This window comes from Dreissena polymorpha, chromosome 10, assembly GCF_020536995.1.
Source record: "Dreissena polymorpha isolate Duluth1 chromosome 10, UMN_Dpol_1.0, whole genome shotgun sequence".
In the NCBI taxonomy this organism is placed as follows: domain Eukaryota; kingdom Metazoa; phylum Mollusca; class Bivalvia; order Myida; family Dreissenidae; genus Dreissena; species Dreissena polymorpha.
This window is the reverse complement of record NC_068364.1, coordinates 16,385,921-16,413,047: the sequence shown is the minus strand read 5'-3', so window position 1 is coordinate 16,413,047 and position 27,127 is coordinate 16,385,921. Positions and strand designations below refer to the sequence as shown.

Here is a 27,127-nt window from a genome sequence, read left to right as displayed (position 1 = left end):
CATATACACATGCATACCAAATATGAATGTAACATCTGAAGCGGCATAGCAGTTATGAGCATTTTTCGAAACTTAAACGCAAAGTGTATGGACAGACGGACAGTGCAATTACTATATGCCCTCCTTTGGGGGCATAAAAATGTGTTAACATATACACATGGAATGCTTATTTCTATGAAAAAACATTACTATTTATTAAATACACGACCCTACGCACCTACACTATAGATATTAATCGTAACGATACACATGTAATAATTTTGCTTATTTTATGATATATACTCCAACTGTAATGATTTGTATAACTGTTAACGATAACTTGCAGAGGAAATACCTAATTGTCTTGGCCAGAGATCTACGTCTCTGTCTTGTCAGAGAGGCGGAAAAGGTCATAAGTATAAAACATACGTGTGGACTACCATTTTATCATATGCAACTGTACTGGACAAAACGACTAACGTTACGCATTATCAATTTATTAATACACACATTGTGCATTTACTAGTTAAGCTTCATGCAACTGGCATAGTTAATCGTCACAAGAAGCATATTGTTATGTATTAATCTTATTGTTATGTATTAATACAAATCAAAGAAATTAACATTTAGTTTTTATACAAGTACATCGATGAGTTTTAATTGCAGTGTATTAAATACTTGTATTTAAATAATCTTAATGAATGAAACCGTATGATGAAACCGTATGATTGTAAGACGTTCAATACATAACTATTAAGATAATAACACTCGCTGCATTTATCAAATATTGTAATTATTATTTCAGTTAGTTTGACTATAAATGTAACATTGATACACGCTCTATGATGAAATGTTAGGACGCCATCCATCCTGGAGCCTTTTAAACTTCCGTATCTGAATGGTAGAGGCACTGAACGGTTGATCTTGAAGGAGCTCCTGAACATCTTCGTTTGCGAAGAACTTCCCATCATAAAGGTGCTTGTAGCAAATGTTAGCGATGTCATGAAGGTTGCAAAGCTTTAACAGGTGGTATAGTTCTTTTACGGACAAGCTGTTAAAGTCTTTACACGTTCTTCCGTGGCCCAGAATGCTTTGCATGTCTTTCTGAGATATCGTCTCATACCCTGGTTTGTCATTGCCGTGTTCGGATTGATTAGAGGCCGAAAGTGTTTCGGTGCTAATATAGGCGCTCGAAACAATCCCATGGTCACCATGGCTATTGTCGCTTGGAATCGGCGGCGCCGGCCTACTGGGAGTTGATAGGCGGCAATGTCGCGGAGGTACCAAGGGACATGGAATTATATATTCACCTGAATCCTCGTCGCTGTGGGTGGAAACTATTTCCTTCAGTGGTCGCATTTCTCTTCGCGATGTTGGTACAACGCTTTTTGTAGCTACCGTGATTTGTTGGGAGCCAGCGCTCTCCGGGGGTGGAGCCGGGGGTGTCCGATATTTTATTTCGTCTCCGGTTGCGTTGTTGTCTGATTCGTCAGTTAGAATGACTGGCATAGATTGTAAAGGCCTGTACATGGGATTGCTAAGATGCCCGCCTGGTTCTCGCATTTGTTCTCGTCTTTTGGGAGGTAGACGTTTCTTAAACAATCTCTGGATTCCATTTTGAACGTTGTGAAAAAGGCCGATTTTCTTCTTAGTAATATTAGAGGCCTTTCGCAACGATAAGAAAACACATTTTACATGAATCAATAAGAAACGCAACAATATCATTACTCTCATTATTAATATTATATATAAATTGATCACATGTATCCCTTGATATTATTAAATAATTAAAAACAAAATGTAACAGCTAAGTATTTACTTTAAAAACAATTTTACACAACATATTTAAACAACTTAAACAAAATAATAAATAGCAATACACAAATATCATCAATAACACGTAAAAATATTCCATAAAACAACTATTCTGTAGTTGATATTACCTGACGGCAGGTGATTGGAATTCGTTCTGAAACAAGCAAATACAGAAACATATGTTACAAGAACATAAAACTAGTTTATTTGCATGTGATCTTCTGAAGGCATCCAACATGGATACAATTTATAAACATCAGATAAAATTAATGAAATACCGTATTTGTCCATTAATGCCACTCATTTACCCCTATCACAAGCACTTCTCTTACCTGGTATAGGGGGCGCTATTTCCGTGTAGTCGCTGTCGTATGATTCGTCATCCGTGGAGGCTGCAAAAACAAACATCTTAGGTATACATCGCATGCATTAAAGCCCCATAAACACAACAAATCAACGAATATTTTACAAAATAAAGTTAACCCATAAAAAATTAGTGTTCCTTACAGCAATAGCCAAAGTTTCAGTGCTAGATGTGGAACTGTAACATCGATTCAACGAGATATATAATGCTTATTTTTAATTTGTGTGTGACAATATATTAAATGTGAATTTCCGACGACCAGATCCGAACATTTACGAGCGAACGCGTGTTTGGCTCCGCGCAGGGTCGGAAGCACGATGAGATCTACGAACTATTTTGCGAAATATTAATCAATTTTGGGTGTTTATGGGACTTAAATAAACCGCAATCTGAAATCTGGGATTAAACAACTTTTTACTTTTATGTTTCACATTAATATCGGCATACTGAAAATAAGATGTGTGGCCATTTGATTTTTAATAAATATATATAACCTTGCGAATTTCGCTCATTATTTTGTGTACCTTATGTAAATAAACTTTCTATAAAATGAGTTAAAACGTGGATAAACATGGTAAAAAAGAAGCCCACACATATTAAAAAAATATATTAGATTCTAAATTAAGGTAAATGTATGTTAAATGGGTCTCAATCATTATTTATGTTATATGAGCTATTTTAGCTTTTTTTGTTTAACGGCTGTTATTTGCCTGTAGCACAGGATAAAATGATGTAATGCTTTCCACAATACCTTTTTGGACAAGAGGTCATTATACAAACAACGACAACTTTATTTTTCAAAGTAGGCCCTTGTGTTAGATATATAAACTTTAAAATCAAAAATTGGATCGAGGTAGCCATACAATTAGTGAATATGACACTCCGCCCTGGTGTGCACAATTATTATTTATCATAACAAACAGCCCTTCATCAGGTTTGTTAGCGGGCCGTTTCGACTTATTTAGGCTACAACGTGTAATAAATAATAAAATGCGACATAGAGACAGATGCAATGGATTGATGGACTAATATAAAGGACGAGAGAACGAAGTTTGATACTATTCTCTAAAAATCCTCAATTCTTTTATTATATTAACAACTCTTTCTTTCGTAAAGGGACAAGCTTAAGTTGTTAATTTTGATGATGAAAGAAATATTTGTTTTGTCGTTGAGTGCATGATTGTTGTCTATTTTACTTACGATTGAATGTAATGCCGTCTTTTGCCACGCGAAGTCGACATGCTTTTGGGTCGTAGAAGAAAAGATTTGGACTTTTCAGACACACAGCGTTCGGTGGATCCTGCGGTAGTAAATACAACTTGTCGGAGACAAAATCCAGATTTGTGCAAGCCGTATACTTTCTCTGCATATAGTTGTTCTTAGTAAATTTGTCATCAAAATGTTGTTTCTGAACCATCAGCGTTCTAGCGCGAGACTCTGGTATGACCAACGTACTGTAAGATTTTGCTTCGTGTTGGCGTTTCCAGGCGATGACAACGTTTAGGTGCTCTGTACCCAGCAGCTCCAGCGGACCTTCCGCAACTGTGAGCGCAACATTTGCCTCGTAGTTTACGTAGTGCACAACGTCGTCTGGTTTGGGATTCTGAAACTCGAACACTGTGGGAAACACGTTGGCCATCTGCAAGTAGCGTATTGTGTAAAGAGAGTCGTCGCCGATGGCGCTGAACTGCACGCGTAATGTGTCCTTGAATGACACGTGCTTGGATTGGAACGAGCACTGGAGATATTGCGCCGTGTCAATAGAGCACGTAAACACGCGCTTAACTGTGAGTACCGTGTTGGCCGGAACCAAAGTGTTCTGACCGCCGCCGGGCGGGATCGAAATCACATCTTTGTGGACCAGAAGCTTCGTCGGCATATCTTCTATAACCTGAAATATGGGGATAATGCTATAAGTAAGCGATGGGCAGCTTAACAGATATAACAGACTATTCAATGATACGAGATTATCTATGACACATGTTGAATTCTAGCGATTTGAATAATTAAGAAAATATAAAATATCGTAAAGTACCCATTTTAAAAATAGACTTAAGTATCCTTTTAAATATTCACAAACCTCTCACCGTTAATATCATTATGGCATTCAATGATCATTTTAACTTCAATTTAGCCAAGGTATGCGACAAATACACGTCACGCTGTTTCAACATCGATTGGATAGACGCATGGTCCTCAAATAAATCTTATTGTGAAAGGTCCTAACATTGCATGTTAACAGGTTGACTTCAGCTGTTACAGCTGTGATCGAGGACAAATAATACAGTAGTTCAGATTAGGTCGCATTTGTTATAGGTGACCATAATACATATGTAGCATAACAGAAATACCACTATGATTACGTTACAATTCGTTTGTTCATATATTATATGTTTGAATCTTGGTTTTGAAGTAATTGTGTACGGCATGGGTTAGCTATATATAAGCCTCTTAATGGCACATATTTAATATATGTAACACATTAATCGTACGCTTATTATGGGTCACGACATTTTCATTACTTAACACATCATGAAAGAAAAACATTTTATGGTTGATAATTTTATGATAATAAACGTGTTATGTTAAAAGCGCTAAACGATAGGATGAAAAACAAGCAACCAAAATATTTGAAATATAGCTGTAATTTCTAACTGTTTAGGGTTTTAATGAAGTATATTCATTATGGTATGGCTTTGAGCTGATGCGAGAAACCGCTGTTCCCGGAGGAAACCCCACATGGTCTGTATTGTGGCCAACACACATAAACGCCGACGGATGGATACCCACCCGGGTTCTACAAGTTAGCGCGTGTACCAACAACACTTAAGTAAAACACCTTACACAATACATACGCACCTGAGCGATTGAAGTATACTTTGTTGATTTCCCTGGTCTGGTGACACGTTTCAATTTCAAAGGGACGTTCATAGGTATAAGGTACACCTGATCCAAGAACATTTGCCTCTCCCCCACGAAATCGTCATAGTGCGCCTTTTGCGCGTCTTTCTCGTTATGTACATCTAAAACCCGTATTCGGGCGTATGCGATCGAGCGAACCCCTTCGACCATTATCTCTAAGCCGTCCTCAAACCAACCTGAGTCGTCATAGTCCTCGTTTTGATACGTCTCATTGATGCGGACTATAATGGGGATGTCGCTGCCTGACGCCGCCTCCAACAGAGTCTCTTCCGGTGTGTGATAGTTGTCATCCAGACTGTCCGACATGTTAAGTCTATTTCAGATGTTGTTCGTAGCTTTAAAAGTGTTACCTCATTAAATCGAACCAACAGTTCTCTCAAACGTTTGTTAAATGCATTGTTTGTAATATTGAACTATCTATGTATTACCTCAGGTATATTTAGCGCACTCTTCAATGGTTTGACAATTAGATAAACACCATGTAATTTATGAACTATAATTGAATAAATTACACCATCACGTCATAGAGTATGCTTGAAGCCTATATAACAAGAATTTTTACCGACACAATTTATTTAAACTTCAGGACAAGCGAATACAATATTACTGCAACCTGATAGCAACAGTATATTTGACAAAATATAATCCTAACCTATGTTAAATGCTCACATTGAGTTATATCCAAATATCCAATGCATTGTTTAAACCCATTCTAACTTTGTAACCATAGTAGATAAGTCACATGTATTTTTCAGTCATCTGGATGATTAACACTTCCTGAATGATTTTAATACGCACTAAACAACGTATCGTATAGTATAAGCGATAACAACCATACAACCACTCTGTTCAATGCAACGTTCAAAATGAGGACCTGTTATATGACACCAGGTGTACGTGTTTATCCAAAAGGAGGTGTTGATTTATTTCACTGATTTAGTGTTTTTTTTAATTTGCTTACACGAATGAAGAACAAAAAAGATAACAGAATTGCATAGTGTCCGTAGTTGCTATAAGTCCAACAGTCTTACGATGGCAGTGTAGCAGTTATTGAAATACAAAAGAAAAGTACAAGAAACACATGAACGAAGAAACCGACAAACAGGAAGTTTATTCAGACTTATAACGAGTACAACGGCTTCATACTCAGATAAACATTGTTTTGTGTGACGTAGTGAAGTCACTCTGGACCCAACCGGCTTTTTATTGCATAAACCAGCCTCCGGTATAACGTCAGCGCCATTTTTTTTCGGACTTCTTTCGAGCAAAATGGCCGCGCCCATGGACAGTTGTCAATTGAAGGAAAACAAAGTGCAAATCATGTCCAATACTTAGTATAGCGATACATAAAGTATGCAGTGTAGTTAAGGTATAGATTGCCTCGATTTTAGACCAAAATTATGAACTCTCGGTCCCGGGCATTGGAGAGGAACAAGGAAAATTCGGATATCTAAATTTTGTAGTATAAATTTGTTTTAAACTTCTCCTCATGGTTCGAGTTGTCGTCAGCAGTATTTCTATGAAACTAACAATACATATTTTTGTTTCATAGCTATAGTGCTTTAGACATAAACACAATCATCCTCGAAGTCAGGTTCCTTGAAGCAAGTTTGAAATAAGCATTCATCCACTATCGTTAATACTTTTTTGTAAACACCGATGCACATTAACTTTCCATGGTCAGTTTCCAAGACTTGCCATGCCAAACATCTAAATATATATTAAATATCTGGCTTATTTCGCATTTTTCGACACATGTTCTTATTAACTTTTATTTTAATTTATATTGAAATATATATATAGTAAGTTTTTTACACATTTTATATGAATTCATAAATATTTGACAAAATCGTATATACCCGCTTTAAGCAAAATCCAAAATTTTACTATTCATGTAATGGCAAGGAAGTTAAATCACTCGGTTTATTTCTAGATGCAGATTTGTCAGGTACCTCAATTGTAGATAGTATTTTAAGTAAAGTTAATTCAAGAATTAAATTTTTAGAGAGTCAACCCAGTTTTTTTTAAATAAATCTCTTAGGAAGACTCTTTGTAATTCCATAATACAATGCCATCTAGACTACGCATCATCTTCCTGGTTCTGTGGTCTTACACAAAAGTTGAAAAAGAAACTACAGCTAGCTCAAAACAAAGTTGTACGTTTTATTCATAAATGCCATTGTAGAACATCACTTTGTAATGCAGATTTTAATGATCTTAAATTTGTGAATATTAAATATAGATGTAAACAATTGCGACTTAATCATGTATATATAGAGAATACTAGGTTAGCGTTGAATACAGAGAAGTTTATGTTGCGAGGCTTAGAACGCCGGAAGCGCGAGCCTTGGCGAGCGCTTTCGGTGTTCGAGCCGAGCAACATAAACTTCTCTGTATTCAACGCTAATCCTAGTATTCTATTTATCCCATTTGATTTTTTCAACGTGACATTTAACATAAATAGATCTAATAACCTTAACAATAATTTTAATTCAGTCATAAAAGCGCTTAAAATCTAACAAATGTAACCATGCGTAGTGATATACATGTATTTGTTCTGGTACGCAAAATAGTCTTTAAAAAATTCACACACAAACTGTCAAACAAGTAAAAAATATCACCATATGCCTACATTTTATTTTACGCAGTATGCGAATTTTAACACATTGCGACCGCGAAAAGAAGATTTTACTTTACTATAATTCATTTTATTTTCGAAAGAAAATGATCAAATCCAATATGGCGGCGATTGCTCCTGACAAAATGCTGTCGATGTCAACATACATGTACACCATCGACGACCTAGTTCTGGCTACCATAACTTTAAATGTCGCTTTTTTATGATTTTTGACTGGCGCGACTTTGTACAGGTCTTTCAATACTAAATAAACTGTACGCTGAAGTTTCTTTAGCTATCGAAGACCTTGACAATTTTGACGAGTAAACAGACAATTGCAGCGACTGACACTTTATTTGACAAAATATACAGGGCAATACGTTTTCCGACTTCGGACGACGAATTTAAGGACGCGCAGAACGTGTTTTTTATATAATGTTATGGGTATGCCGTGTGTGATCCGATGCATCAATGGCGCCCATGTTAAAATCATTTCCCCGAGAACAGGGAACGACAAAGGTACAATTTCAAAAATCAAAACACGTAAGAACTAGTATCTTACCTTTAATAATCCTTTAAAATCCATCTAATAATCCATTTAACTCAATAATTGACGATTTTGCATCTAGGGTCTTTAATAATTATTTTAGCATAGTTAAATAAAGACCCTTATGCCATTCTAACACTTTGTTCAAATGGGTTTATGAACGCGATTAACTTTCTTCTTCGTCACACGCTACGTCATGTACTCTACATTACTGTTATGCAAATGAACCGGAGCAGTTTATCTAATAATAGCCGTTGGTAAACTCGGTTGCATTTGCAGATTTCTGCATACAAACATAATTATGTTTAAACTTGCACAATGTTTTATTTATCTATGGTAAATGCCCTTATTGTACGAGAAAATAATTTAATATATAAATACACAAAGAATGGAAAACATTCCAGTACACAACAGATAAATAAGTAGAAAATACCCGTGTACAAAATGGGACGTTCCCAATTCCAGTGTGGTGCTATTTTTACCATCTTATACTTTACACAGCTCTATGCCTAACGTGAATTAAATAGGAAAGCAAACATAGCAGATTATTCATGAACTGTGCGATATGTGTATGGCTTGTTGTACATTCTTAATATTTAAGGTAAATGTCAAAAGTATATGCTTTGGTTATAAACAATGCACATTACACGAAATAAGGAAAATGTGATCAATTGACAATTCAGATATGTCGACATACAGTACATGTAGAAAAAATGTGAAATAAGTCGCGTTTATAATAAATCGTCAAAAAAATGGGGAAAATGACGCAATAAGTATGTCATTTTATGACGCCATCAATCAGCTGATTCATTATACGGATGGCGAAAAATTATGTCATATGACTAGTTTTAAAGGTTGAAGGTCGTATAATTTTGAAGCTTAAGTTTTGTCGACTTTGTTATAAATAAAAAAATAACAAAACAAAAATCGTGTAATTTCATATTTTATTTCAACATTTCTTTTGGTGAATATGTCAGATATATGTTTTTCTGCAAAATATGCACATTTTCTTCTAATGGGTGACCTTAAAATTCGATCAATGAACCAAACAATATCGACCTAATTTTAGCGCATATCGCATGACGTCATTTAAAAAGTAGTCCGTGCACGCGACAGGTATATTCCACAGTGTTGAATACAAGCAAGTATATCCCACAACGTGTTATACCGTCAATGTCGCGGTGAAAATGGGATAAAAGATTTTTAACAATATAGCTCCCAGTTATATGCACAACAATTTTCTAAATGTAGTGATGTCCACTCGTACGTGACAAGATCGAATGATAAGGGTGATTATCACGTACATCCAGTTGATACTTTTACTTCCAAATCTTTTTACCATAATGCAATTAAAGAGTGCAATAACTTGCCACAAAATATACGATGTACACATTTAAGAAGACGTTCAAATAACTTGTAAAGAATCATTTGAAGAAATGGAAATAGTTGAGAAACTAGAGTATCTGTATTATAAGCTTTTTATCATTTTTTAGATCTGTTAACTATATTGTAATATACTTTTGCGTCACTTAGATCTACATGTGATGGCTTTAGACTTTTGGAAATACGTTTTGTAAGATTTATTGTCAAAACTTTACGGGTAATCTAGTGCACTTATATTTCTATACTTAAATATAATGTAATATTGACCAATAAGTGGGATAAATTGTGATAAAGTATGAACCATATATATATATATATATATGTGCGTGTGTGTGTGTGTGTGTGTGTGTGTGTGTGTATTAAGATCCTTGATATATCTGAATTGTTAATAATTGTGACTGTTGATGGTATTGATATATCATGTCCACAAATAAAAATATTATTATAAAATTATTATTAGTTTTATTATATAAAAATAGCGTACATGTACGTTCAGCTACAATGACATACCATGTTCATATAAATGAGTACTCCTCAAAGCAAATTTTGTTAAAGAATGTAGCAGCACAAATGAAAATAAAAAACACACTTGATTAAATGCATTCTTACTAGTAAGTTTAACTGGCATGTGATATTTGCACTGGTCCGAGAATTTAAATGTGAACACGTCGTCAATAATATTAGTAAACTTAGAAAACAACAGTTGCTGTTTTATCTTTTAGTTTTTCCTTTAAATCTTTGAGTTAATAAATGCTGTACCGAGTGGCTAAATTAGTCTTAAAGGTATTTTGAAATTAACTAAGTAAGATTATTAATGCAACCTTTTGTGAACTATGTTTAACATTTTAAAGAAAGCAGCCCATGCAATGTAAAAGCAATACTAGAGCACAGCTTGTTTTTAGTATTAATATGTAATATTCACTAAAGTCTAAGAATAAATTTACAAAGGGTATTTAATTTACTATTAATTTTGTTATGACATTTGGGTTTCTAATGACAAATTGATCAGCCTCTGTCAACTTTTGTTTATTGGAAAATCCAGACAGAATGTAAGAATCCCAGAATGAAACTCAAAGCATGTAATCAACAGTTCCATTGACCCTGAATAGACATAGTACATTGGTATTGTTAAACTAGGTTGTGAGAGTATAACATCAAAAAAAGAAGAATAATAAATAAACGAATAAATATTTGTAAAAACAACAACAACTGCATTTACACAGTTATTTCTTTGTTCTTTACAAAATTATTATCATCCTCCTGTAAATATTAGTTTAAATTGATTGCAATTTTCAGTAACTGTTACTTAAGTGATATACATTTTGAATTAAAAAGGTGAATTACATGCAGGTGTTTCAATGTATCAATATTTTCTTACTATTGGCATAAGTGATCTGATCATCACAGTGAGACTCATAGTATAAAACTTTAGTTATAAAAGTCTTTCAATCTAGGTAAGTCACCCGGTAACACAATGATGTTTGACAGTAATTATTTTCCTAAAGTTATACACACTTTTTCTTTAAATATATCATTAGTTTGGTTGGTAAAGCAGATTCTTGATTTTCCAGCACTGAGAATGATTTTTTGAAATAGGTCTCACAAAACTAATACAATTACAATGTGTTGAAGCTAAATCTGTCTACATGTAAGAAAAGAACAACATATATAAGTAATATTTGTATTACTTTAAATAACAATAAGAAGGAATAAGAGTATGCTCAATAGAAAAGTTCATATAGTAAACTAAAATTTAAAATATAACAAACATAATTAATTTGAATTATAATGCTAATCAAGCGTTAACACAATGTATGCACTCCCGCTGAACTACGTAACAATGAGAGGTGCGTCTGTACGACAACGCGATACGGCGTCTTAACTTCAACGGTTACAGCGTCTTGACAGTTATAGACATACACACGCGTTTACACGGGTAAATTTTTTGTTTTAACTTACACGTAAAACGAGATATGGTTTTTATTTTCATTTATTAATGTTTCTTTACTCGCTACCTAAGCTATCGAGACATTTTCAAGCGTGAAATCATGATAAAAGAAAGAAGTTCAAATTCAACACATAGAAAATCCAATAAATTCGTTGTTTCTGGCTTGCAGTTTCTGTCATGATAATTGTTTTCAATGATTTGTATCAAGTTCACTCTTTTACGAACATGTGATGCCCATGTTTATTCTATTATTGGTGATTTCTATCCGATTTTGCAAAAAAGTACAGTTACGGTATTTTCTCTTACGACTAAGACATGTTACGGTGTCTTCTTTACAGCGTTACAGCGCCAGCAGGAAGTCAAATTTACAACCATGGAGCATTTTGGACGTGAGTACGGTGGTCGTCATTGATTGCAACAACAACAGTTACTAATTACCTCAATAACTGTAAAGAATTTAACAGGAATGTAGAAAATATTTCACTCATCGAAAGTGGGGAAGTCAATAACATATTAAAGTCATTTAAAAGCAAGACTTCAGTTGGGTAATATTTATTTGTATTTCTTTATGGCGTTTTTTTAATTAATCAGTAATACAATTTTTAAAGTTTCAGTACATTTATTTTAGATATTTAAAAAAAAAATAATAGTAAAAATATTTAATTAAAGACTGAATTAATCTGAGATTCGCAAATTTATTAATTTTTTTTTTTAATAAATCAGTTTTGCAATATTTTACAAGACTTTAAACATTGGTTAATAGCATTAATCTAAATTGAGGATCTTCTATTAATTCAGTCTTTAAATCAATATTTAGTATTACAATTTTTTTTAATAAATGCATCAAATCTTTAAAATTTTTAGAACTGATTTATTTAAATTGTAAATTTACTTTCAATAAAGTTAAATTTTAAATTCAATCTACATTTTTTGGTATGGTACCTAAAATTATTCTTTTCAAAAAGTTCAGTGGTAGCTCATTCATGCCCCTAAATTCTTTACTGTAGGCATTGCATTAATAAATCATTAAAAAAATAATCACCAGTTTGCAAATATATGCCCCTGATGTAAGACAATAATAGGTGGCATTAACACCTCATTGTAGGTATACCTCTATAAAGATCCATTTTACCGAAACCTCCACAACATTTACTATATAAATACAATTTACCGAACTTGTTATTTACCGAAACCTTTAGTACCTGTCGATACTATACCGTCCGTAACCTTAAACATGTTGTAGTAAATGCACTGTAACACTCTCTGTAAGACGCCGTAACATTTTTATTCATCAAAATTTATCTCGATACACTTACATGCAGTTAATAATAATAATAATAATAATAATAATAATAATAATAATAATAATCATTGAATCGATGTTATATCGTGAATATTACATCACTGAACATAAAATCTTGTTTTACTTTCAGTTTCGCCTATTTGTAAATACAGCATAGTAATTTTTCATTTATAAGAATAATTCTAACTTTTGTTGCTTTCAAAGACAGTTCTATGATCGTTCAATGTATTCATTCAAATAAAATTTATTACCCTAGTTTTACAATTATTTTGGATAAAGTATTGAGCTACTTCAGTCTTCGTCGTGAATAGCATTATAACGTAGGCGGATAACGCGTTGGGTGTATCAAAACCAAGATGGTGGGCATTAGGTACGAGTCCACTCTTTTCGGTGACTCCGGAGATGGACAAAGTGTTTCGATTGGTAATAACGTATATTTACATGGCATAACATAACATAAAATGGTAAGTTAAGAATACAAATATGAATAAACAAAATCAATTGCAACAATACCTAAATTCTATCGAAGCGGTTATGAAAAGTAGTAGGGACATTTTCGTGTCATAAATAAGCTTTATGAGAGCTCGAGTTTCAGGGTATCAGCCTTAAGGCCCGGTCACACCGAGGTAACGGACGAGAAACGGACATAAAATCGTTTTATCCGTTCGTGTCCGTTCTTCTCCGTTTAATGTCCGTTTCATATCCGGTGAATCCGCTCATTGTTCGGCGATGTTCGGTTACATCCGTTCCGTCCGTTGGGAAGTTTTGTGCATGTTCAAAATTTTCCACCGGATAAAACGGACAGAGATTTCCGTTTGATGTGCGGTCATCATACGTTGGTATACGGTTTGTTCGGAACTCGTGTGTTACACCTCCTGAACGTATCCGGTTTATGTCCGTTAATGTCCGGTGGTCCTGGTCCTAACGCATGTTTAACAGATAATAACGGACAGCTAACGTATACAAAAGTGTGGCGGAACAAAACTGTTGACATACATTTATCCGTAATTAACATGTGGGTCGAAGTATCATTTCATTCTGGTACGCCTTGTGAGAAGGACATGTGCAATGAAGTGTTGATTAGGGTGTCAAGCCACCCTCGTGCATGCCTAGATTGGCCTTTTGAATGCTAATCTAGCCATGCATCGTCTTGCTCAAAAGAGAGCAAGGAGACGGAGGAAGCGCAGATGGTGGATCAGGGCTTGGCTGGGTCCCGAGCGGAGGCGTCAATTCGGTCTGTATGACCAACTTAAAGTCGAACTACGACGAGATGACCAACGCGCATTCATCAACATCATGAGAATGCCACCCGAATTGTTCGATGAGATCGCACGAGTGGGCCCAAGGAAAACGAAACAGTGCAACAACTACAGACTTCCAATTTAACCGAGGATAAAGCAAACAATTGCGCTGCGGTATCTTGTGTCTGGTTCAAAGTACCGTGATATGCGATTCGGATGGAGGGTACCCCACAACACTATTTCTCTTCTCGTGCCAGAATTAAGTACCGCTTGATTTACTAAAGTGCTAAAATTAATTTTAAAAGGCTTCTGTTAATCATTTTAATATACTTATATATTTATATGTCTACTTCTATCATCATTTTATATGCATATCATTGTGTTTAGTTATTGGTATAGGATAAAAGGCAAATAGATGAGTGCGCGAACTACAACTTTAACCTCCTAAATTGTATAATACCATTAGTACTGTCTTGTGCGCATATCTTGAAATGCGCACAGTTATATGAACCGTTTATCAAGTAGTATATTTTTACCTAATCGTCAACTCGCTAAATGTCATGGATTATCTACTGTGTCATACACTTATAATTCACGCTAGCTTATCATACACATCATCTTTTACACGTCAGGTTTGTAGAGCAGTTATAGATGAGTGTGCTGACGAGGTGATGCCGTTGCCAACAACAGCTGCCGATTGGACGCGAATAGCTGACGGCTTCAGAGACAGCCGGAATTTCCCGCATACGCTTGTTGCTATTGATGGCAAACATATTGCCTGCAAATGTCCACCAAGATCCTGGTCTACGTATTTTAACTACAAGAAGTACTTCTCCGTTGCCCTGCTAGCTCTGGTGGATTCTGACTACAATTTCGCTGACATTGGATGCCGTGTTGCTGCATCCGATGCACAGTTGTGGAACGAGTCAGACCTGAAAGAAGCAGCTGATAACGGAGACCTTGACCTGCCAGAACCTGAAGCTTTGCCACATGATACTGAGGACGTACCCTACTTTTTCATCGGAAAGAAAATATAAAAGTGTTTGACCGGCCAAGATTTATTTATTTATTTTAATTTTGGCGTAAATAAATACATAAAAATTCATGATAAAAAAACAAACGAGTATATGCATTAAAAACATAGCAAATATCATTTTGATACTTTGAAATATAAATAAAGCATGACATAAAATGACCGTTTTTTGTACGTTGGTGTTCGGTACTTTTCCGTTTCTCTCACGCTGGGAGAACGTTTTGTCCAGTACTAATGCGCTACACTGCCGTTTTATTCGGTATAAGTCCGTTACTCGCACGGTAATATCCGTAAGCCGACCGTTTATTATCCGGTACATATTCGTTAAACGTACGTTTTTTCCGTTATATCACCGGTACTTGTGCGGTCATTGTGTGTTTCCTACGCTTCCTACGATTGCGAGCGTCTTGAGCGGCATAGTAGGTAAATTTTTATCACCGGATAACCAAAATCTGCATATTTTGTCCGTTTTCTCTCCGTTACATATTCGTTAGTCGGTCTGACCGGGCCTTTAACCATATTATACAATAAAATAAGTAGTTTACAGTATTGAAAGCAGAACATGAATGCGTTGAAGGTGAAAACTACTATCAATACACATGTTATCACTACCAAGTTGTGTAGCAGTGTCCCATACTGTTAACCTCAATAGAAAATCTGGGTCTACGTTTGAACATCAAATACATGGTACAAGTTGGCGACTACAAAACATTAAAAAACATTGTGCGATACTTTGATTGGAGTGATTGTGCCATTCTGTGACACTGCATAACAATGTTATAAAGTGAATCGTAAATATAAACTTAATTCCTTTTTAAAACATGAAACTACTCTAGCTATAACCAGTATACTTATACACATTTTAATTTCCTTACAGATTAAACTGCCGCACCTTAGACGACTTCACTATTTATCGCCAAGAAGTCTTACGAATTGTCATTCGTTCAAAGTTAATAAACGCGGAAATGCCTGTGGACTGGATTAAAAAAAGCCCATTATTAAAGAAATCGCAGATTAAATGGATCATCCACTTCGAAATATGTCTTTTTTCTGTTCGTGAACCCATGCAATAGAAAGTAGCGAACAAATGAGAAACTCATCAAGGGTCTGATCCTCAAATTGTAGAAAACATTTTTAATAAATTCCCGTTCTTCCTTAGTTCTTCAAATGATCTTCAATCATTTTGGTCTACTAAGATGTTAACCATTCAGTAAAGGGGGTTTATACCCACAGGGATGCTACCTTTAATCGATAATTTTTTTTTAAAGGTCTTGACGGATTGCAAGAGGTAAGAGTCGTTTTATTTTGTGACATTTCCAAGGCATTTCATAGAGGAAAGCACGAATGACTAATTAATAAGCTTGAACTATGTGGTTTCTCGGGTAATTTACATTCGTGGTTAAAACACTTTTTCGGAGCATTACAATACACGTAAGGAAATCCGTCGCCGTGGACGTGCATACAAGAAAGTGATGGCTTCTTCAAAAATACAGTCAATGACACATTTATCACCAGTAACTGAAGTTCGTTGAACGTGTGGTCAAATGAGCGAAGAAAGTGTTCAGTTTGATTAACATGTCAAAATAATATATGAAAATTATCGCTTATTTACTGTTTCATGGAAACTTCTTTAAAACATCTAAATACAAACCACCTGAGATTACGAGTTGTTGCCAATCAACGAGGTGTCGCCCTTAATGTATTATGTTATTAAGTGAATCGTTCATTTATAACGCAAACTAACTTAATTCCTTTTTAAATCACGAATCTACTCTAGCTATAACCAGTATACTTATACATATATTTTAGTTTCCTTACAGATTAAACTGCCGCACCTTAGACGACTTCACCATTTATAGTCAAGAAGTCTCACAAATTGCTATTCGTTCATAAAGTTAATAAACGCGGAAATGCCGGTGGACCGGATCAAATAAAAGGCCGATTATTAAAAGAAATCGCAGATTAAATGGACCATCCATTTCGAAATCTGTTTTTTTCTGTGTGTGATCCCATGCAATAGAAAGTAGCAAACAAATGAGCAAGTCATCAAGGGTCTGATCCTCAGAATGTAGAAATAACTATTAATAAATTCCCGTTCTTCCTTAGTTTTGAAAGCAATTGTCTTTAAAAATAAATACATCTTCAATCATTTGTGGGCTTCTTAGTTTTAACCAATCATTAAGTGGTTTTATACCCACATGTATGCTACTTTCAATCGATATTTTTTTTATAAAGGTCTTGACGGAGTGCAAGTGGTAAGAGCCGTTTTATGTTGCGACAATTCAAAGGCATTTAATAGATGAAAGCATGAATGACTAATTCATAAGCTTAAACTATGTGATGTCTCGGGTAATTTGCATTCGTGGTAAAATCACTATTTTAGGACATACGTGAATTTGTCGTAATCAAGGTCAAGGCCAAAGGGGTCAAAATTTGTGTGCGTATAGAAAGACCTTGTCCATATACACATGCATACCAAATATGAATGTAACATCTGAAGCGGCATAGCAGTTATGAGCATTTTTCGAAACTTAAACGCAAAGTGTATGGACAGACGGACAGTGCAATTACTATATGCCCTCCTTTGGGGGCATAAAAATGTGTTTACATATACACATGGAATGCTTATTTCTATGAAAAAACATTACTATTTATTAAATACACGACCCTACGCACCTACACTGTAGATATTAATCGTAACGATACACATGTAATAATTTTGCTTATTTTATGATATATACTCCAACTGTAATGATATGTATAACTGTTAACGATAACTTGCAGAGGAAATACCTAATTGTCTTGGCCAGAGATCTACGTCTCTGTCTTGTCAGAGAGGCGGAAAAAGTCATAAGTATAAAACATACGTGTGGACTACGATTTTATCATATGCAACTGTACTGGACAAAACGACTAACGTTACGCATTATCAATTTATTAATACACACATTGTGCATTTACTAGTTAAGCTTCATGCAACTGGCATAGTTAATCGTCACAAGAAGCATATTGTTATGTATTAATCTTATTGTTATGTATTAATACAAATCAAAGAAATTAACATTTAGTTTTTATACAAGTACATCGATGAGTTTTAATTGCAGTGTATTAAATACTTGTATTTAAATAATCTTAATGAATGAAACCGTATGATGAAACCGTATGATTGTAAGACGTTCAATACATAACTATTAAGATAATAACACTCGCTGCATTTATCAAATATTGTAATTATTATTTCAGTTAGTTTGACTATTAAATGTAACATTGATACACGCTCTATGATGAAATGTTAGGACGCCATCCATCCTGGAGCCTTTTAAACTTCCGTATCTGAATGGTAGAGGCACTGAACGGTTGATCTTGAAGGAGCTCCTGAACATCTTCGTTTGCGAAGAACTTCCCATCATAAAGGTGCTTGTAGCAAATGTTAGCGATGTCATGAAGGTTGCAAAGCTTTAACAGGTGGTATAGTTCTTTTACGGACAAGCTGTTAAAGTCTTTACACGTTCTTCCGTGGCCCAGAATGCTTTGCATGTCTTTCTGAGATATCGTCTCATACCCTGGTTTGTCATTGCCGTGTTCGGATTGATTAGAGGCCGAAAGTGTTTCGGTGCTAATATAGGGCGCTCGAAACAATCCCATGGTCACCATGGCTATTGTCGCTTGGAATCGGCGGCGCCGGCCTACTGGGAGTTGATAGGCGGCAATGTCGCGGAGGTACCAAGGGACATGGAATTATATATTCACCTGAATCCTCGTCGCTGTGGGTGGAAACTATTTCCTTCAGTGGTCGCATTTCTCTTAGCGATGTTGGTACAACGCTTTTTGTAGCTACCGTGATTTGTTGGGAGCCAGCGCTCTCCGGGGGTGGAGCCGGGGGTGTCCGATATTTTATTTCGTCTCCGGTTGCGTTGTTGTCTGATTCGTCAGTTAGAATGACTGGCATAGATTGTAAAGGCCTGTACATGGGATTGCTAAGATGCCCGCCTGGTTCTCGCATTTGTTCTCGTCTTTTGGGAGGTAGACGTTTCTTAAACAATCTCTGGATTCCATTTTGAACGTTGTGAAAAAGGCCGATTTTCTTCTTAGTAATATTAGAGGCCTTTCGCAACGATAAGAAAACACATTTTACATGAATCAATAAGAAACGCAACAATATCATTACTCTCATTATAATATTATATATAAATTGATCACATGTATCCCTTGATATTATTAAATAATTAAAAACAAAATGTAACAGCTAAGTATTTACTTTAAAAACAATTTTACACAACATATTTAAACAACTTAAACAAAATAATAAATAGCAATACACAAATATCATCAATAACACGTAAAAATATTCCATAAAACAACTATTCTGTAGTTGATATTACCTGACGGCAGGTGATTGGAATTCGTTCTGAAACAAGCAAATACAGAAACATATGTTACAAGAACATAAAACTAGTTTATTTGCATGTGATCTTCTGAAGGCATCCAACATGGATACAATTTATAAACATCAGATAAAATTAATGAAATACCGTATTTGTCCATTAATGCCACTCACTTACCCCTATCACAAGCACTTCTCTTACCTGGTATAGGGGGCGCTATTTCCGTGTAGTCGCTGTCGTATGATTCGTCATCCGTGGAGGCTGCAAAAACAAACATCTTAGGTATACATCGCATGCATTAAAGCCCCATAAACACGACAAATCAACGAATATTTAGCAAAATAAAGTTAACCCATAAAAAATTAGTGTTCCTTACAGCAATAGCCAAAGTTTCAGTGCTAGATATGGAACTGTAACATAGATTCAACGAGATATATAATGCTTGTTTTTATTTGTGTGTGACAATATATTAAATGTGAATTTCCGACGACCAGATCCGAACATTTACGAAGCGAACGCGTGTTTGGCTCCGCGCAGGGTCGGAAGCACGATGAGATCTACGAACTATTTTGCGAAATATTAATCAATTTTGGGTGTTTATGGGACTTAAATAAACCGCAATCTGAAATCTGGGTATTAAAAAACTTTTTACTTTTATGTTTCACATTAATATCGGCATACTGAAAATAAGATGTGTGGCCATTTGATTTTTAATAAATATATATAACCTTGCGAATTTCGCTCATTATTTTGTGTACCTTATGTAAATAAACTTTCTATAAAATGAGTTAAAACGTGGATAAACATGGTAAAAAAGAAGCCCACACATATTAAAAAATATATTAGATTCTAAATTAGGTAAATGTATGTTAAATGGGTCTCAATCATTATTTATGTTATATGAGCTATTATAGCTTTTTTTGTTTAACGGCTGTTATTTGCCTGTAGCACAGGATAAAATGATGTAATGCTTTCCACAATACCTTTTTGGACAAAGAGGTCATTATACAAACAACGACAACTTTATTTTTCAAAGTAGGCCTCTTGTGTTAGATATATAAACTTTAAAATGAAAAATTGGATCGAGGTAGCCATACAATTAGTGAATATGACACTCCGCCCTGGTGTGCACAATTATTATTTATCATAACAAACAGCCCTTCATCAGGTTTGTTAGCGGGCCGTTTCGACTTCATTTAGGCTACAACGTGTAATAAATAATAAAATGCGACATAGAGACAGATGCAATGGATTGATGGACTAATATAAAGGACGAGAGAACGAAGTGTTAAACTATTCTCTAAAAATCCTCAATTCTTTTATTATATTAACAACTCTTTGTTTCGTAAAGGGACAAGCTTTAAGTTGTTAATTTTGATGATGAAAGAATATATTTGTTTTGTCGTGGAGAGCACCATTGTTGTCTATTTTACTTACGATTGAATGTAATGCCGTCTTTTGCCACGCGAAGTCGACATGCTTTTGGGTCGTAGAAGAAAAGATTTGGACTTTTCAGACACACAGCGTTCGGTGGATCCTGCGGTATTAAATACAACTTTGTCGGAGACAAAATCCAGATGTGTGCAAGCCGTATACTTTCTCTGCATATAGTTGTTCTTAATAAACTTGTCATCAAAATGACGTTTCTGAACCATCAGCGTCTTTGCGCGAGACTCTGGTATGACTAACGTAGTGTAAGATTTTGCTTCGTGTTGGCGTTTCCAGGCGATGACAACGTTTAGGTGTTCTGTACCCAGCAGCTCCAGCGGGCCTTCCGCAATTGTGAGCGCATCATTGGCCTTGTCGTGTACGAAGTGCACAACGTCGTCCGGTTTTGGATGCTGAAACTCGAACACTGTGGGAAACACGTTGGCCATCTGCAAGTAGCGCATTGTGTAAAGAGAGTCGTCGCCGATGGCGCTGAACTGCACGCGTAATGTGTCCTTGAATGACACGTGCTGGGATTGGAACAAGCACTGGAGATATTGCGCCGTGTCAATAGAGCACGTAAACACGCGCTTAACTGTGAGTACCGTGTTGGCCGGAACCAAAGTGTTCTGACCGCCGCCGGGCGGGATCGAAATCACATCTTGGTGGACCAGAAGCTTCGTCGGCATATCTTCTATAACCTGAAATATGGGGATAATGCTATAAGTAAGTGATGGGCAGCTTAACCGATATAACAGACTATTCAATGATCCGAGATTCTCTATGACACATGTTGAATTCTAGCGATTTGAATAATTAAGAAAATATAAAATATCGTAAAGTACCCATTTAACAAAATAGACTTAAGTATCCGTTTTACTATTCCCAATCCCCTCACCGTTATTATCATTATGGCATTCAATGATCATTTCAACCTAAATTTAGCAAAAGTATGCGACAAATACACGTCAAGCTGTTTCAACATCGATTGAATAGACGCATGGTTACGGAGTCCCATCATTGTCTTACGTTGTTACATTTCTTTATGTCTCCTAAAGGTGTATTATAATGTCAAACCGTCGTGATATCTTGTCCATATATGTTGTTGTCTAGTGAAACCACAGTCGTATTATGTCAAACCGTCTTGTTATCTTGTCTGAATGTGGGGATGACTCGTCTAAATACAGTCTTAATATGTCAAACCGTCGTGTTATCTTTTCCAAATGTGATTTTGACTTGTCAATACACAGTCTTATTATGTCAAACCGTCGTGTTATCTTTTCCAAATGTGATGTTGACTTGTCAAAACACAGTCTAATTATGTCAAACAGTAATCTTGTTGAAATGTGGTGTAAACTTGTAAAAGCACAGACTTATTATATCAAACCTTTGTGTTATCTTGTCCAAATATGATGATGAATTGTCAAACAGTCGTGTTATCTTGTCCAAATCTTGTACTGCTTTGTCGAATTACAGTCCTATTATTCAAACAGTCGTGTTATATTGTCCATATGTGATGTTGACTTGTCAAAATACAGTCTTATTATGTCCAACAGTCGTGTTATCTTGTCCAAATCTTGTGCAGACTTGTTAAAATACAGTCCTATTATGCAAAACCGTCGTGTTAGCTTGTCCAAATGTGATGTTGACCTGTAAAAACAAGATAACATGACGGTTTGACATAATAAGACTGTATTTTGACAAGTCTACGCCACATTTGGACAAGATAACATGACTGCTTGACAAATAAGACTGTATTTGGGCAAGTTAACACCACATTTGGACAGGATCACACGACTGTTTGACATAATAAGACTGTGTTTTGACAAGTCAACACCACATTTGGACAAGTTAACATGACGATTTGACAAGTCAACACCACATTTGGACAAGATAAAACGACTGTTTGATATAATAAGACTGTGTTTTGACAAGTCAACACCACATTTGGACAAGTTAACATGACGGTTTGACAAGTCAACACCATGCGCATTTGGGCAAGATAACACGACTGTTTGACATAATAAGACTGTGTTTTGACAAGTCAACACCACATTTGAACAAGAAAACATGACGGTTTGACAAGTCAACACCATATTTGGACAAGATAACACAACGATTTGACATAAAAGGACTGTATTTTGACAAGTCAACATAGAATTTCAACAAGATTACACGACGGTTTGACATAACAGGACTGTATTTTGACAAGTCAACACTACATTTGAACATGATAACACGACTGTTTGACATAATAAGACTGTATTTTGACAAGTCAACACCACATATTGACAAAATATTACGACGGTTTGACATCATAAGACACCATCTGAAGAAGACAGAAAGAAATGTTACAACGTAAGACAGCTATGGCGTTCCATACATGGTCCTGAGAAGTAAGTCTTATTTGGAAGGTGAACTGAGTGGTATTGATAAGTCTTTTTCATAACATTGCAGGTTTAAAGATTGAAATCAGCTGTTACTGGTGATTGAGGCCTGTATTATTAGTAATCGAGGACCGGTAATAGAGAAGTTCAGATTAACAAATTAGGTCACATTTGTAATGGGCGTCGCTTATAAATGTGTACGATCATAGTAATGCCATTATGATTACGTTACAACTCGTTTGTTTACATATTATATTTTTGAATATTTGTTTTGAAGTAGTTGTGTACGGCGTGGGTAAGCTATATTATGAGCCTCTTAATGGCACATATGTAATATATGTTACACATTAATCGTACGCTTATTATGGGTTCACTTCATTTTCATTACTTAACTCATAACAAAAGAAAAATATTTTATGGTTGATATTTTTTTGTTTATAAACGTGTTATAATAAAAGCGCTACACGATAGGATGAAAAAACAAGGAATCGAAATGTTTGAACTATAGCTGTAATTTCTAACTTTATAGGGTTTTAATGAAGTATATTCATTATGGTATGGCTTTGAGCTGATGAAAACGCTGTACCCGGAGGAAACCGCACGTGTCCTGTATTGTGGCCAACACACATAAACGCCGACGGATGGATACCGGGTTCTATAAGATAGCGGATATACCAACAATACTTAAGTAAGCCAATTAACACAATACATACGCACCTGAGCGATTGAAGTATACTTTGTTGATTTTCCTGGTCTGGTGACAAGTTTCAATTTTAAAGGGACGTGCATAGGCATCAGGTACACCTGGTCCAAGAACATTTGCCTCTCCGCAACGAAATCGTCATAGTGTGCCTTTTGCGCTTCTTTCTCGTTGTGAACGTCTAAAACCCGTATTCGGGCGTACGAGATCGATCTCACCCCTTCCACCAGGATCTCCAAGCCGTCCTCAAACCAACCTGAGCCGTCATAGTCCTCGTTTTGATATGTCTCTTTCATGCGGACTATAACGGGAATGTCGCTGCCTGACGCCGCCTCCAACAGAGTCTCTTCCGGTGTGTGATAGTTGTTATCCAGACTGTGCGACATGTTACGTCTATTTCAGATATTGTTCGTAGCTTTAATAGTATGACCTCATTAACTCGAACTAACAGGACTAGGAAACGTTTGTTAAATCCATTCTATATAATGTTAAATTATCTATGTATTACCTCATGTATATTAAGCACTCTCTTTATGTTTTGAGAATGAGATCAAGATCATGCAATTTATGAACTATAATTGAATAAATTGCACCATCACGTCATGGAGTACGCTTGAAGCCTATATAACAAGATTTTTTACCGACACTATTTATTAAAACTGCACGACAAGCGAATACAATATTACTGCAACCTGATACAAGAAGTGTCTTTAAAAAATATAATCCAGAACTATGTTAAATGCTCACATTGAATTATATAATTCAATGCATTGTTTAACCCATTCTAACTTTGTAACCATAGTAGATAAATCACCTGTATTTTTCAGTCAGCTGGATATTTATATAGAGACAACTGTTCATGATTCAAACTTCCTGAATGATTTGAATACGCAATATGCAACTTAAACCTTTCTGTTCAAAGCGACGTTTAAAATTAGGACATGTAATGTGATACCAAGTGTACGTGTATATCAACATGGAGGTATTGAAGAGTGATTTAGTGATTTATTTTTAATTGCTTACATGAAGGAAAACAACATAATGATAAAAGACTTGCATAGTGTCCGTAGTTGCATTGAGTCTTATGATGGCAGTGTAGCCGTTATAGAAATACAGTAGAATACATGAAACACATGAACGAAGAAACTGACAGACAGACAGTTACACAGACAGTTTATTCAGATTTATACACAAGTACAGCGTCTTCATGCTCAAATAAACACATTATTTTCTGTCACGTAGTGAAGTATATTAATATAACATTACATAACATAAAATAGTCATTTAAGAATACAAATATGAATATACACAATCAATTGCAAGAATACTTAAATTCGATCGAAGCTGTAATGAAAAGTAGTAGGGACTTTTTCGGGTCTTAAAAAAGCTTTATGTCAGCTCGAGTTTAAAGGATTGAGCCTTAACTATACTATACAATCAAATAAGTAGTTTACAGTATTGAAAGCAGTACATGGATGCCTTGAAGGTGAAAACTACTGTCAATACACGGGTCACCACTACCAAGTTGTGTATCAGTGTCCCATACTGTTAACCTCAATAGAAAATCTGGGTCTTATTCTGAACATCAAATACATGATACAAGTTGGCGACTGCAAAAAAATAAAAAACATTGTGTGATACTTTGAGTGGAGCGATTTTTTTATTCTGTGACACTGCATTACAATTCAAAATAGTTCTTTTATTACGCAAACAAACTTAATTCCTTTTTAAAGCATGAATCTACTCTAGCTATAACCAGTATACTTATACATATTTTAATTTCCTTACAGATTAAACTGCCGCACCTTAGACGACTTCACCATTTATAGTCAAGAAGTCTCACGAATTGTCATTCGTTCAAAGTTAATAAACGCGGAAATGCCTGTGGCAAGAAATCAAATAAAATGCCGATTATTAAAAGAAATCGCAGATTAAATGGACTATCCACTTCGAAATCTTTTTTTTTCTGTGTGTGATCCCATGCAATAGAAAGTAGCAAACAAATGAGCAACACATCAAGGGTCTGATCCTCAGAATGTAGAAAAACTATTAATAAATGATCCTCCTTCCTTAGTTTTGTAAGCAAATGTCTTTACAAATAAATACATCTTCAATCATTTTTGGGCTACTAAGATGTTAACCAATCATTAAAGAGGTTTTATAACCACAGCGATGCTACTTTCAATCGATAATTCTTTTAATAAAGGTCTTAACGGAGTGCAAGGGGTAAGAGCCGTTTTATTTTGTGACATTTCAAAGGCATTCAATAGAGGAAAGCACGAAGTACTAATTAATTAGCTTAAACTATGTGGTTTCTCGGGTAATTTACATTCGTGTTTAAACAATTTAAGGACATACGTGAATTTCTTTTTATCATCTGCTGCAAATCGGACGTATTTGTGGAGATGTTCCACAAGTGTCTGTATTAATGCCCGTTTTTTCTTCTATGCGTATACGTTATTGTATGTGATATTCACTATCTCCTTCGACTATTTACAGGTTAGAAGACATTGCATAGCTGTTCTTATATAAACACCTGATAAAGAGTTCATGCTAAGCTATGCATTATTATTTAAACATATTATGACGATATAATGCAAAGCTTGTTTTTTGTACATCTGAAGAAGATAGTGTGCCTATATTTTCATTAAGCTTTGAACATTTGATGAAGATTTAACGCATAACAATGCATTCTGACTTCCTCATGTGATGAAGCTTTAGCGCAAATCATCTGATGAAGACCATTGCGCATATTATGATGTCGACTGATGAAGTTTTATCTAATGAATATCAAGCGCATATATGCATGCATGGATTACAAGTAGGTCAATCCATTGATAATTTGGATGTCTCGTGCGCAAATTACAAACAAAGCGTTTAAAAACATACGATACATTTATAATTTTGTTTCAGCTTAATGACATTGTCTAAACATTTACCCTGGTCGTATATGTTCCCCACACTGGTTTCAAAACATACAATACATTTATAATTTTGTTTCAGCCAAATGATATTGTGTAAACATTTACCCTGGTCGTATAAGTTCCTCACACTGGCCACCAGGCCAAATTTAAG

At 35.3% G+C, this 27,127-nt stretch overlaps 1 protein-coding gene across 7 annotated transcripts; it reads right to left on the bottom strand.

Moving 5' to 3' along the window:
• Positions 1-456: 456 nt before the first annotated feature.
• On the bottom strand, positions 457-27,127 carry LOC127848136 (uncharacterized). Of its 7 annotated transcripts, XM_052380437.1 has the most exons (7): positions 24,867-24,906; positions 24,070-24,530; positions 21,094-21,666; positions 3,359-3,476; positions 2,127-2,186; positions 1,923-1,948; positions 457-1,644 (listed from the first exon to the last, which is right to left on the bottom strand). In XM_052380437.1, the coding sequence occupies exons 2-7, from the start codon at positions 24,436-24,438 to the stop codon at positions 820-822; spliced, it is 1,971 nt and encodes a 656-aa protein (XP_052236397.1). In that variant the 5' UTR covers positions 24,439-24,530; positions 24,867-24,906; the 3' UTR covers positions 457-819. The 7 variants fall into 7 exon arrangements, with proteins under 7 accessions (XP_052236397.1, XP_052236396.1, XP_052236401.1 ...); XM_052380441.1 differs by lacking the exons at positions 24,070-24,530; positions 24,867-24,906 and adding an exon at positions 27,082-27,127 and having other exon boundaries at positions 458-1,644; XM_052380440.1 differs by lacking the exon at positions 24,070-24,530 and having other exon boundaries at positions 458-1,644; positions 24,867-24,927.

Coding starts and splice junctions, on each gene's coding strand:
- LOC127848136 (XM_052380437.1), bottom strand. CDS start 24,438: ATGTCGCACAGTCTGGATAACAACTATCACACACCGGAAGAGACTCTG. Junction 2,187..3,358: donor AGACGGCATTACATTCAATC/GTAAGTAAAATA, acceptor TTGTTTTTGCAG/CCTCCACGGATGACGAATCA. Junction 1,949..2,126: donor AATAGCGCCCCCTATACCAG/GTAAGAGAAGTG, acceptor TGCTTGTTTCAG/AACGAATTCCAATCACCTGC.